At 42.2% G+C, this 13,202-nt stretch overlaps 1 protein-coding gene across 1 annotated transcript; it reads left to right on the forward strand.

Annotated features, from left to right (window-relative positions):
- Positions 1 to 20: 20 nt before the first annotated feature.
- RAP2B (RAP2B, member of RAS oncogene family) lies at positions 21 to 10,356 on the forward strand. Its single transcript, XM_080410319.1, has one exon. The coding sequence runs from the start codon at positions 435 to 437 to the stop codon at positions 984 to 986; it is 552 nt and encodes a 183-aa protein (XP_080266445.1). The 5' UTR covers positions 21 to 434; the 3' UTR covers positions 987 to 10,356.
- The last annotated feature ends 2,846 nt before the right edge of the window (positions 10,357 to 13,202 follow it).

The raw sequence follows: 13,202 nt of genomic DNA on the forward strand, positions 1-13,202 counted from the left end.
GCGCTGCGCGCGCGGCTGCCCGCCGCCGGGGAGCCAATGGGGGCGGCCGGCGGCGGGGCCGGAGCCAATGGGCCGGGGCGGGCCGCAGGGCGCCATGGGCCGCGGCAGCGCCGTCCCGCCGCCGGGCCGGGGCCGGTAGCGGCAGCGCCGCGCTCGCCTTTCTCCTCCTCTTCCGCCTCCCCTTCCTCCTTCTCCTCCTTCGGCGGCGGTCGCCGCCTCCCCGCGCAGCCGCCGCCGCGCAGGACCCAGTGCCCGCCCCTGGGGCGCGGCGCTGCCCGGCGCCGGGGCCGGCCCGGCGCGGCTCCGTGAGGCGCGGCCGCCCCTTCCCCGCGCCCCTCCTTCCCCCCTCTCCTCCCCTCTCTCCGCCCGCCGTGAGGGCGGGAGGGAAGCGGTAGCCCCGAGCGGGAGGCGAGGGAGGCGGCGCGCTGGGAGCCATGCGGGAGTACAAGGTGGTGGTGCTGGGCTCGGGCGGCGTGGGCAAGTCCGCCCTCACCGTCCAGTTCGTGACGGGCTCCTTCATCGAGAAGTATGACCCCACCATCGAGGACTTCTACCGCAAGGAGATCGAGGTGGACTCCTCGCCGTCGGTGCTGGAGATCCTGGACACGGCGGGCACCGAGCAGTTCGCCTCCATGCGGGACCTCTACATCAAGAACGGGCAGGGCTTCATCCTGGTCTACAGCCTGGTGAACCAGCAGAGCTTCCAGGACATCAAGCCCATGCGGGACCAGATCATCCGGGTGAAGAGGTACGAGAGGGTGCCCATGATCCTGGTGGGCAACAAGGTGGACCTGGAGGGCGAGCGGGAGGTCTCCTTCGGGGAGGGCAAAGCCCTGGCTGAGGAGTGGAGCTGCCCCTTCATGGAGACCTCGGCCAAAAACAAAGCCTCGGTGGACGAGCTCTTCGCGGAGATCGTCAGGCAGATGAACTACGCCTCGCAGCCCAACGGGGACGAGCAGTGCTGCTCCTCCTGCGCCATCCTCTGAGGGCGGCGGCGGGCCGGGGCTCGGCGGGGACACGGCGGGAGCCGCTCCGCGTCCCGGCCGGCGCGAGCCGCGGGGCGGGCGCTGCCCCGGGCAGCCGCCAGAGACACTCACACACACAAAAGACAAAAATCGTAAAAAGAAAAAAAAATCGTGTTGGAAATGTGGCTTTTTTCGGCATGTACGTTTCGTCCAGTGTTGGTCGTTGCATATTTCCTGTCAGTGTCTGCCGCGGGCCGCTGCCGGGCGGGCACGGCGGGGAAAGCCTGCCCGAGGAGCGGCCCCTGCCCGCCGGAGGAGCCCAGCGCGGCGCCCTGCCCGCTCCGCTCCGCGCCCGCTGCGCCCGACCCCGCTGCTCCCGGGCCCGCAGCGCCCCGCGCCCAGCCCCGGGATCTCTATGCAAAGTGGGGCGGCTGCGCCGGGGCGCCCGGCCCGGAGAATTGCACATCGGAACTGGGACTTTAACTTAAAACACTGATGCCAATACAGTGTGGGGTGCCAGAAAGTGTCTGCTGATGATTCGTGAAATAATTTTCTATTTTGTTTACCTGCTGTATCGGATGGGAGTTTGCAGGAGAGTGGTAGCGTGTTGGTTTTTTCCTGTTTTGGTTTTTTTGTTTTTGTTTTGTTTTTGTTTTTTTTTTTTTAAATCAGCTGTGAAAATGTTACAAATCTGCACAATTTTTTAGGTGTGCGTGCCTGTGTGATTTCGTTTTTATTTTAACTTTTCTTCAGCGGGTGGGAGCGGTGGTGTTTTTGTTCCGAGGGTTTTTTTCTTTAGGTTGGCAATAACTGATTTTGATGACTAGCTCTCTAAAGTGCAAAGACTTCCTATATGTGATGCAGGGCCAACAGCAACCCTGTGTCTATAGAGTGCCTTCAAAACTCAGCTGTTCCAGCCGGTGCCAACCTGTGAAAGCTCCACAGAATCCCATTATCTACTACTCCAAAAACTACTTAACAGTTTCCTTGCAGTAATCATTCCGAACAAGCCAGGACAAAAGGGCCTATTGTTAGTGGAATTTATTTCTTATTTCCATCTGAGCCTTTTAACTGTTATTTCCATGTCTTGCAAGTTCGGGTTTCATTTACTTCAAATTTACAAGAATTTAGCCTTTTGGGATTTTGGGGGGGGGCGCTTTTTTTTTTTTTAATTCTTTTTTCCTTTGATTTTGTTGTGGGATGTACCTCCAGCCAGCAAAGAAGGAAGTTTTACCGTTGTGATGTACCAAGAAAATTCTAACAACTGTCATTTTAATTCCAGACATGCATTTAAGAGATGTCTATCCATTTTAAGAATTTTAATACAAATGCTGTTTTTTAGAAAACAACTTTGTGCGCTTTTATGTATTACATGAAACACTAACTTTCACATAGGCTGTTGATCCTGATGTATAGTATATCTTAATAGAAGTGAAAGGCAGGGGGAGGGGGGCTCAATTTAGCTAAGGACAGTGTTTAAAAAAAAAAAAGGAAAAAGCAAACCACAAGATTTCTATTTTACCTAATATTTAGTCATTTTTAATACAGTTTTTCATTTGTGTTTAGGTCCTGATGCTATGTGATGCCAGCATGTGAGTGGAACACTGTATTCAGTAGGTAGCTTAGGAAGGCAGTGTGCCTTCAATGCAAAAGGCCTTGTAAGATTAGGCCAATCTGTGAGATTCCTTACTGGGAACAGCATGGTTTATTGGGGTAAAATTCTAAAGGTCGGTTATTTATAAAATTTAAGATTTTAATCTCATTGCATTGTAACTCTTCAAAATTATGCACCAGGGCATTATTTCAATTCTGGTCTGCAGGGGCATTGGGGTGGGAGGACACCTGTACCTTCTGTCATTTGGAGCTTCTAAAGAGTTTGTTTACCTTTCTTAGCCCCTTCTTTAAAGATTAGCACACAAATCCTGTAACATTTTTTTCCTTCCCCCCCCCCCCCCCAATCCTATCCCATGCCAAGAAGACTGGAAATTATTTTACAACATGAAAACAATAATTGAACAATGATGCATAAATGGGTTTTTAATCAGGCACTGAAAACTAACTGCCATGATTCCTACTGTGAATGTGATAATTTCTGGTTTTAAGTAGGAAAAAATTCTGCTTCAGCAAACAGTGTTTAGTATTAGTTTAATTCTATGTACTGAAATCCCAGTGATTTAGATGAAAATTATAAACTTGTGATTTAGTTGAAAATTGAATACTTACTTTGGCAACATCCGGTATCTACTAAAAGTCTGGAAAAGATTATATACCTAAGTATTGAATGTATCTCTTCTTCTGAGCTGACGTGTATCCTTCTGATACAATCAGTCAGGTTGTATCAGACTGATACAATCGCAGTTAAAAACAAAGAGGGTTGGAGAAGGCAACCGGAGTGATGGTCCCTCAACTTCTCCTTGAGGCCTTCATATAACAAGATAAATTGATCCAACCCCCCATTTTTAAATAGAAACTGAAAACCCCTTTGCAGCTGATCTTCCAGAAATTTCTAAAAATTAGTTAGAATCCAGCTCCTCAAGGACTTGCATGTTAAATGGGCAGAGGAATAATGCTTATTAATAGTAGGGCTTTCTTTTAACAAAAATACTGCATTGAAAACTAAGAGAGCTTGACTGCCGCAATGTCTGCAGTTTAAAAACACTTAATGTCTGAAGTTTTTAAAAAAATAATGCCATAAATTTACATCTCAGCTATTCCTATGGTTCAATTTTGCCTTAAATTCACTGGGATTATATATTTTTTAGCACCCAACAGGCCTTGCTCTAGATCAGTTTATTGACAGGAACTCATTGTGCTTAATAAAAGCAGGTATTTATTCTGTTCTGCCCAACAGATAGCAGATTCTTCATGTTTTCTAATGCCTCCTGTTTCTCTCCTGCCTGTGTTGTGATTGAGGAATAATGCAAAAATGGGTGTTTGTAGCACACGGCGGCACATAAAAGTCCAGTATTTCTCAGCCTAGCAGAGCAGCTGAAGGCAGCCTGGTACGTTCTGGATTATGCTGGGGTTTTTTTGTAGATACATTCTAGTTCTTGCCAAAAAAGTGTGTTCGGTGAAACAGTGAAGCATTTCAGAAACCATAGCATGGGTCTAATCAAGAGGTTTGAATGTATTTAGATGTTCGGTGTTCTCTATGACTCTGTGAGGACCGTACAAAAAGTAGAGCTCAGTAGTCTGATCTTGCAAATACTCTGAAGTGTTTTGGTGCTTGTTAAACATAGGCCTTGTCTATAAAGTAGAAAAAAGTCATACTGCACTTTAACTTGACCGAGTAATGAAAGCTATATTAGCTTCTACACTTGAGGAAAATGTTGTATCAATATAAAGGTACTCTCTTATTCCTTTTCCCTGTGGGAATATGTTATACCCGTATCAATACAAAGGTGGTATATAGCTCTTTTCACAGTCAGAACTGCAAATATTTAATTGATTTGGAAGAAAAATTACATTCCCAGCCAAAAATACTTCCTGACAGTGCAGAAATTGTGTAAACAAGGCCTTAGTTTAAGGCTGGTCTTATGGCCACATATTTTGCTGTACATGATGATTGTATTTTTAAAAATCCAAGCTTGTTCTATTGCAAGAAAGCGTGTCTTTGAAATCCTCGTCTCTGTGATTGTAATCGTGCAGTATTCTCGACCTCATTTTCAATACAAGTGTGGTTCTTATCAACACAATGCCCAGGCTTTATTGATGCTTACGGTTCTGGAGATGATGTTGAATTCTGTGGCTGTGGGATTCCTGACAGTTCTGCTTCTCTCAAAAGAATGTATGGCAAGTTTTTTATTTAAAAAATGCAAAGAGCATTTTAAATAAAGGGCAGCTGGCTCTTTATGACTTCTTCATTGGGATGCACATTGCGTGCAGGTGTTGCTCAGTATCAGATTTCCTCGAGGAGTGACAGAATGCAGAAATTTCCATGTTCTTTAAGAATTTTGTACAAAAATGAGTGGCACGCATATTCTCCCATTCAGATGAAGGGACAGCTTCCATGACTGTAAATGGAAAATGGTTGGAGCTCTACTGCTGTTAGAAGCTCTCTTACTCTCCAGGTTTGTATAGCAGGCAACCCAGACGCTCTTCTTTGTGGACCTTCACTGCATCTATGGAAACTACTGTTTGGAGTGCCCATTCACATTCTGGTGAGATTTGAGACTTGCTGTAGAAGCAGATATGTGCATGAGCTCTGTTCGAAGGTAGAATAGTTTTAAATAATGATCATAGCTTGTGGCTTACTCCTGCAGTGTTTATAGCCTCATACAAAGTGTGTACGTCAAAAAAATTCTCTTTCCTGTCATACTGTTATAGTGTGGTGTTCCAGAACCTTGTTTTTGTAGGAATCCAATGCTGCCCAACTTCTAAAACTTTTTATTTGGGGCTGACAATCTTTGGTAAAGTTGTGTATAGCAAATGAGAGTGATTCAATAGCAGAATTTTAGTTCAAACACCTAAAGATATTCGAGTTATGAGAAATGGAGTGGAAGTGTATTGCTGGGACTGGGTGCATTGAGTTTGGGTTGTTGTTGGTTTTCAGTTTTAATTTGAGTAGACCACGGGTTTTGTAGTCTGTAATCGAGAATCTCAGTGTATTTCCCAAGTAAGAGTCAGTGTGTGTGTGTATTCTGACTTCCTTGAGGTTGGAATCAAAATTCTTGCCCTTGCCACAGGTGATATCAACCTCTGTGATCTCAGTTCTGCGTGTAGTCAGTATCACGCTGAAGAAAACTCCCAATGAAACCTGAACTCATTGACCAATAATGGGCTAGAGCAGGGAGATTTATGTGCAGAAAGCTTAAGAACAGCTATTAAAATTTCCCTATAGCTATTTCAGACTTTTTTGAGGGTATGACTGCTCTAATATGCATCAGGTCCTGCTTTACTACTGTTGATGCTAGAGCATAGCGATTCAGTAGATGGCATTGTGCATAGCATAAAGAAAATACTGTATCTAAATATTTAATCTGCAATATCTTAACAAGTCTTAGATCCTACATAAAACACTGTAAAATTAGAAGTTGGTTAACCAGAACTTTTAAGTTGTTCAAATAAGTCTTAAAATATTGGAAGCAGCTGCTCTGTAATGACTTTATTTTATTTTGGCAGTCTCTGGGTGTTTTGGAGGTTTGGGCAAGGAGGAAGCTTTGATGAAGAATCCAGAGCTTTACTTTGGTAATTCTCAACAGAGATACATTTGTAGGACAATGGTGTCTGATATGTAACTTCAGCTTTAATGGCTTAAAACAATTTTTTTTCTAAAAAGCTCTTTAAGAGAACATTAGAAAAAGTGCATATTTAATAGATGTGATGTGCAGGTAACAGACAGATCCCAGATGTTTCTCCTCTGCCTGATTGACTGCAATTGTGCAAGAAATGCTGTAGCAACTAGACCAATCAGAACGACATTGCTAATTTTTTTGCCTGTTGATACAGTCTTCTTATCCTGCTGTATTACGGTGCTAGGATGAAATGAGATGTTTGAGCTTGGTTTGGTGGATGGTTGTAAATTGACTTTCTGGGTGAAAAACTAACCTGAAATGGAAGTTGGTTTTTGTTTTTTCTTTGAATTAGGTATTGAAAAAGATAGAGGTCAGCATTTGTGTCAGTATTTCCTTACTAGTTTCTCATTTATGGGTGTATTAATCTAAAGCTTTGTTTCTGCAGCATTACTACTGTTAACCCAATTTAAACAATTAGGATGAATACTTACAAATTCAGGTTAGAGGTAGAGTTCCAAGTAGGGTAGTAAGTGCTGAGCTTAAAATTGGATATTTGCGTTTGCTCTGTTATTAATAGCCAAGATATTCAGGTGTAGAGCCTGATGTGAGTATCTGAATAGAAGTTTTGTTTTAGCTGTTAGAAGTGGTCCACCTAAAAGTGTTCCTGAGAAACACGAATCTTGATGCCCTTGTGATAGCATTTGTTCTGAGAGTTGAGAACAGATGCAAGAATAAGATGCATTATTTACTGTTGAATTAAAACTTGAGTTGTATCATTCCCCTGTCTTGCCAAGAGGTTGCAAAACTGGTAGTGTTCCTTCCAGCTGTGGTGTTGGCAGTCCTGAGGTGGGGAAGCAGCATGCTTTCCTGATGGGAGAGATCATTTAAGTTCCTTACCATCTTGCACCCTCTAAATAGTTCACTGCATCTGTGATAGAGTTAGAAATTAAAAGGAGGGAGCAAGATGTTTCTGACTTGCAGATCTGTATCAAGGGTGTCTAGATCCAGGGGTGTCTAGACCAGTCCTCTACCAAAGCCCTGCTTCTGGTTTCCAGCTTCAGCACTGATTCAGCATGTTTCCACCAAACATCCAAAGCTTTCTACACCTCAGTTTCTCCAAGTCTGTATTTTGTTGAAATGTCCATTTCAATGCAGATGAACTGATTTTGCATGGGCGTTTGGCTCTGGCATTGCAGCCACAAATGCAGTAAAGGAAGATGATCGGGAGAGGGGGATTGAGGACACAAGAAAGTACACAGAAAGGATACTATCACTTAGAAGAGTGTGTGATTTTTTTTTTCCTCTAAGACAGACCTAATTATTGGAAGCAAGTCTTTGAGTATTAGGTAACTAGCAGAAGTCTTGATTTAACCAAGCCTTATGCTTAAATTGAAAAAGATACTTAAAAGTCCTTTGAGCTGGAGGCATGGTACTTGAATGATTGCAGAGAATTATCTTTGCAATTTTTCATTGACCTTGGTTTGTTTAAATATTCTAAGGTTTATTATTTTGATAGTTATCACTAGATAGAGGATGTGTTTTAAGTACAATTTAATATTTGTATTAGTTAAATGTCTCCATGTTGTAGGGATTGATGGACACAGTAAGTATGAAGTGATGGTCTGTTTACTTACTGAAGGCCTTACCAGAGATAAAGAATTAAAAGATCCAGGCTTCTGTTTTCAGAAATATGATGATGCACATAAGAATGCTTAATGTAACTTTCTAAATTTATGGATGACTTCTCAGAAATTGCTCAGAATAACAGACACCCTTTTCGACAGGAGATGACTGTCCCTTCTCTTCACTGCTGCTTGACTAGCCATGCTATTGCACTTTTTATTTTTTTTTTTTTTTCACTATAGTGTGAAAAACCGTGATCTTTCTGCTGCCATGGGTGTTTGTCAGACACGGGCTGACTTCATGACTTCATTGCTTGCTTGGAGCTCTGGCATTCTTCCTCTTGTAGGTTGCATGGGGGAGGAGGGAGCACAGATGATGCAGTGATGATGAAGTGGTCGCTTATCGAAACCCTGGGATGGGAAGCTGGCTCGCATCTAAACATTTGAGAATGTGTGCATTGTTGAAGTTATACTTGAAACCGTGCATTCACACAATACATGCAACTCCTTGCTCTGCAGTGTTAGGTGTTTGTTGTAGGTTTGCTCTGGGAAAGCACTAACAAAGAACTGTTTCCTGCAAGGTGAACTGAGATCTTGCAGTGTACTCCTGTGGCTCCTGTATAGCGGCTGGCGTCCAGCAGGCTTGGAGGAATACAGTTTGGCATTTTGAGGAAGAAGTATGCATATGTGTTGTAGCCACTCTTGCTTGTCCAGAAAGGTAGTTTGAAAGATAAGTCTTCTGCAGATATCCTGAAAATACTTTCTGTAGATGTGTTTCTTAAGAAATGCATAATGTGACTCCTTTTTAAGTTCCTCTGCTGGATCATGGTTTTTTCCCCTCGCACACCACCCCTAACAGAGCGATGAGGTCTGCTTGTTCAGAGTCTTGTGGGTGAACAGAAACTGAATGCATGTTCAGTATTTTCCATATCTGTAATAAAAGTAAGTTTGGGGCATTAGTGTACATACACATCCATGACATTTAGTGTATTAAACAATGCACCTTCCCCACATTTTTATGAGAAAGAAAGAAGCAATCAAGAAGTAGCAGTGCAGGGCTAATAACATACTGGCTAGGTAGGGCAGGAATCTGTGATGGAGGACTGTCTTTTGGGTTTGTGGTGTGGGACTAGAAGCAGGACACACATTGCCAGGTTTTCTAAACACCAGATGTGATTTCTGTGGAAGGTTAGGAATCGGGATGTCTTGCTGGAGGCAGGGGGAGTTTGGGAGAAGATGGGTTGAATTTTTCAGATTCAGAAAAGAAATATAAAGTATAAAAAAGCATAATTCTGTGTACGTCGTGGATTGAATTTATTCCCCCCCCTCCCCACCCTTTATGATGCTAAGCAGATTTGAAAGTGCAAAGAAAGTTTGCGCAATGACTGTGTTATCCACCAAGGATGATGTTGATGTTCTGAGTTTATACTGAGTTTCATAACTTCCCTACACCACTAATCACCATAATCTCTTGTAAACTGTGTGGAACTTTATAATGATGGTTACAATGTGACTCAAGGTAGTTGGGAGCCATATGTATTTAAGAATGAGATAAGTGATAATTTTATTCCTTGAATGAGCTACAGTAATATTACATACCTCAGTTTAGTATTGGGAGTTTGCTGCCAAGTTTATTTGATGATTAACAAAGTTAAGATGAAAGTGTGCTAATGAAGTACTTGAATAATTAAGTTTCTAATGTTTGAGATCTTAATTTCTCTTTTTTGAATATTCCGCCGTGTTCCAGATTGGCTAGCTGTTTTCTGCTGTGTTTCTTTTCTCAAATGTTATGTTTGCTTTCGTGTGGGTTTTGCTTTCTCTTTGTTTGTCAGATCTTTCGGGTTTTCCTTTAATTAAAGACAAAAAGAGAGGGGAGATTCACATTTGAGTTGCTGTGTAGCACAAACTGCCTAGATTCCAGAAATACAGGCCATGCACTCCATGTATTTTTGCAATAAAATTAAGTTTAAGGAGAACACTGTATATTTAAAGTATTTCTAAGGCCTGGACTCTCAAAAGAGTAACAGCTTGAAAAAGCTTATTTACCGAAGAACTAGGTCAGCCTGGGAGTGAGTTAGAGTGTTCACAGGTACTTAGATATTTATTCACTTACAGTATTACTATAGTTCAACCTCGGTAGCAAGAGTGAAAGATTTCTGAGCATAAATATTTATGCACATGTACAAAGTTGTATCTGGTATGCACAGTTTGGGAAACATCCACATTTTTCTGCCCTTAGCATAGAAAATAATTAATTGGATGCCTGCACTCGCTGAATATCAGACCAGTAGTGTAGAAACTTAGGTACATATTTATCTAGCCAATTACAAGCGCCTAAAAAGAGTTTTCTTGATTCCTTTCAAGCATTTTTGACCTGGTACAAACTAATTTTCAGCACAGCTAAACCAGAAAATCACTGTGGTTATTAAACGTGTGGAGCCTTTTGCCAGATGTGGGGACAGCAACCTGTTGAACTTGTCTGAATCGTTAGTGGTCAGTGCTGTTTGTGAATAAAACTGCTAGCCTTGTGTTTTACCTCTGTATTTCTTGTGATAAGGAAATGGAAACCAAACCTGTCTGGACTAAAATACTGAGAGTTCAAGGGCAGATATTCTTGGATCTTTTACAGATCTTGTGATAGATTGGAATTGCTCAATGTGCATCTGGTCGCAGCTTGTTTCAGGTGTTTGTAAGACGCTGACTTCCTTTATCATCGCTCAGGGGCTTTCAGCACTTAGGATAGTTAACAGAAATTAATTGATGGGTAACTGGAGTTCTTTGGCAGGTATGTTTGTGCATACTAATATGAAGACATAAATTGTATTATTCCAGGATGTAAACAAACTCTAAACAAATGTGTCTGGTATCCAAATTGGCTACAACAGAATTTTTAATATAACTTAATAACTGAAGTTTTATTTGTGTACTGACTTACACTGTAATGAATCTGAACTTGACTTGTTCTCTGATTCTATGAATGTATTTATGCTGAGTTCCCTCTTCTTTTGTAACCCTACTGAAATCAGAGCCTTATTTAAGCAAACAGGAGCAGAATTTAACCCCAGTCTGCATTTTACATGTTTTGCATGCACCTAGTAGTGTGATCTTTGTCCTTTTTAAAAAGTTGTCCTTTAGTTAAAAAAAAGCCTTCCCCCATACCTTTAACTGGATTTTCAGATGTCTAAAATGTAAACCTTCCTCCCCTGCCCCACCCCCTTGTATGGGTGTTTCTTATTGTGAAGCGATACTGGGTTTATGTAAATTGTCAATGCCATCTTGAAATGGCAATAAGACTATATATTTTTTATTATTATTTCAGACAGTAGTTCCCATTCTATCAGAAGTTTATAATGTGTTGCTTTTTAGTATCAGTAAGGTTTGTTCATACTCATAATTCACAGCCATTAGACAACCTTTTATCCTTGTAGTGATATCCAATTGATCTGATGTGCAGGGGAGCACAGATACTGCAGGCTGGCTGTCCGGGAAGCTGGGACACTTTCAGTGTAAGACCTCTCCTAGGTCTAGTTTGCATTAAATGGCATTTTTCTTGTGAAAATGACAGAACACTTTTCCGTATGCTCCCAAAAGGGGGTTGAGACAGGCTTACAGACACAATGGTTTATTTGCGTGGCTGATGGCATATGTCAACTATAATGGTAAAAGTTCCTTGTAGTGACAATTTGAAGAAGAAGAAAAAGAGAAAAGAAAAAAAAAAAAGGGGGTGGGGGTGGGGGAGGAAAAGGTAGAAAACTTGTGCTGGTGGCCAGCCAGGAAGAGAAGCACCTTGGGTTCCTTTCAGATATGGGCCCTACTGTGGGTGTGCTTTCCAGGACTCACTCAGACTCAGCAGGTTGCTCCTGTTTCTGATGCTCCCTGTGCTGGTTGGAGCATGCCTTGGTCAGCTGCAGGGGCTCTCTGGTGCCTGGGTGCTGAGCTTTGTACATGCTGGTTATTTGGTGATGTGTGATGGCTGTGTAAATGATCACTGTCTACTGGGTAATGACTCTGCAGTAATTCACCAGGCACATGAGAGACCAGGAGTGTCTGCTGCCTTATTTTTTAGAGTTTTGTACCCTGAACTGGTTGCATTGCAATGCCTTATGGTGTCCTGTGGGATGAGCAGCATTGCAGCTGGAGCAATCCTGGTGAATGTCCACAATATCTCAGAGTGACTATTGAGGTTGCATCCCAAGCGCTCTTCTCTGCAGCTGCTCCATGCTGTATCAACAGAGCATAAGTTAGTTGAAGGCATCACTTTTTTTTTTTTTTTTTTTTTTTTTTTTAATTTTACAGCAGATGCCAAGAGCTACATAAGCCCCTGAACTATGTCAGAACTGGAGGGAGAACAAAGGTGCCCTGAGCTTGCTTTTCCCTCCTGCCCTTCTGCCTTTTCTGCATTCACAAACAGATAAACTTTGTGAGCCTTGGAGTCTGTGGGTCACTGCAGGGGTGGGTGGCCCATATATATGAAAACATACATATTCTACAATTAAAAAAAAAAAAGGTGCAGTTCAGTGCATCAGGAAGCAAGACTTCTGTGTTGCTTTGGCATAAATACTATACTGTAGAAACTTTGTAAAGAGAAGTATGGTTCCTTTGGGTGGCCCCACCCTCCACTCTTTGAAGAAAAATGGAAATATTTCTCTCTCAGATCCAAAGGTTAGATGTAAAACATATGATTTGAGTAGTCCTGAAATTGAATCAATTTGAAACTGTTAAAATTTTTATTCACTTGAAACTGGGTCAATTTCAAATCAATCTCTTTGAAAGATTAAACACACTTACTTCAAAAAGGGCTTGTGTGATGATCCATCACAGTGCTCATCAAATTAACAAAAAGGGTTGATCCAGCAGAGTGTAGAAAAAGGGAATGTTTCACTCCTACATTACGACGTTGTAACAGGGTGCATACCGAGTTACAGCTCCAGCTTTCTTTCAAGAGTAGGTACTATTTTTAAGTCTAAAGCTATCCTGATGGAAAAAGAACATTTTTTTTTTTTTTAAACCCTCAGGAAAGGTTCAATCTGAAAAATAGTGATTGCAGGACTCAGGGAGGATTATGATAATTTATTTCAATTACCAATGCAAAACAGGTTATATATCTCTGCTTCACCATCTTGTGGAAAATCTAACATTTAAAATGTAGCATAATCAGATTTTGATTTATGCAGACTCTCTTTGGAAGACAGCATGCCAGTCTCTTGTTTTGTTGCCTGTAAAGTTACAGTGATTTTTAGGAAGTTTATGTTTCTCTGATGATGGGTTTCTAGCAAGCCTTGTCTGGGGTGGCTGAAATAAACTGTGACTGATGGGGTGGTGCTCCTGCCTGCTGCTGCAGCTTCTTAGGGCTGCGGGTACTCCGTACGGAACAGAAGAGC

Source organism: Falco punctatus (genome assembly GCF_963210335.1).
Source record: "Falco punctatus genome assembly, chromosome: 13".
In the NCBI taxonomy this organism is placed as follows: Eukaryota; Metazoa; Chordata; class Aves; order Falconiformes; family Falconidae; genus Falco; species Falco punctatus.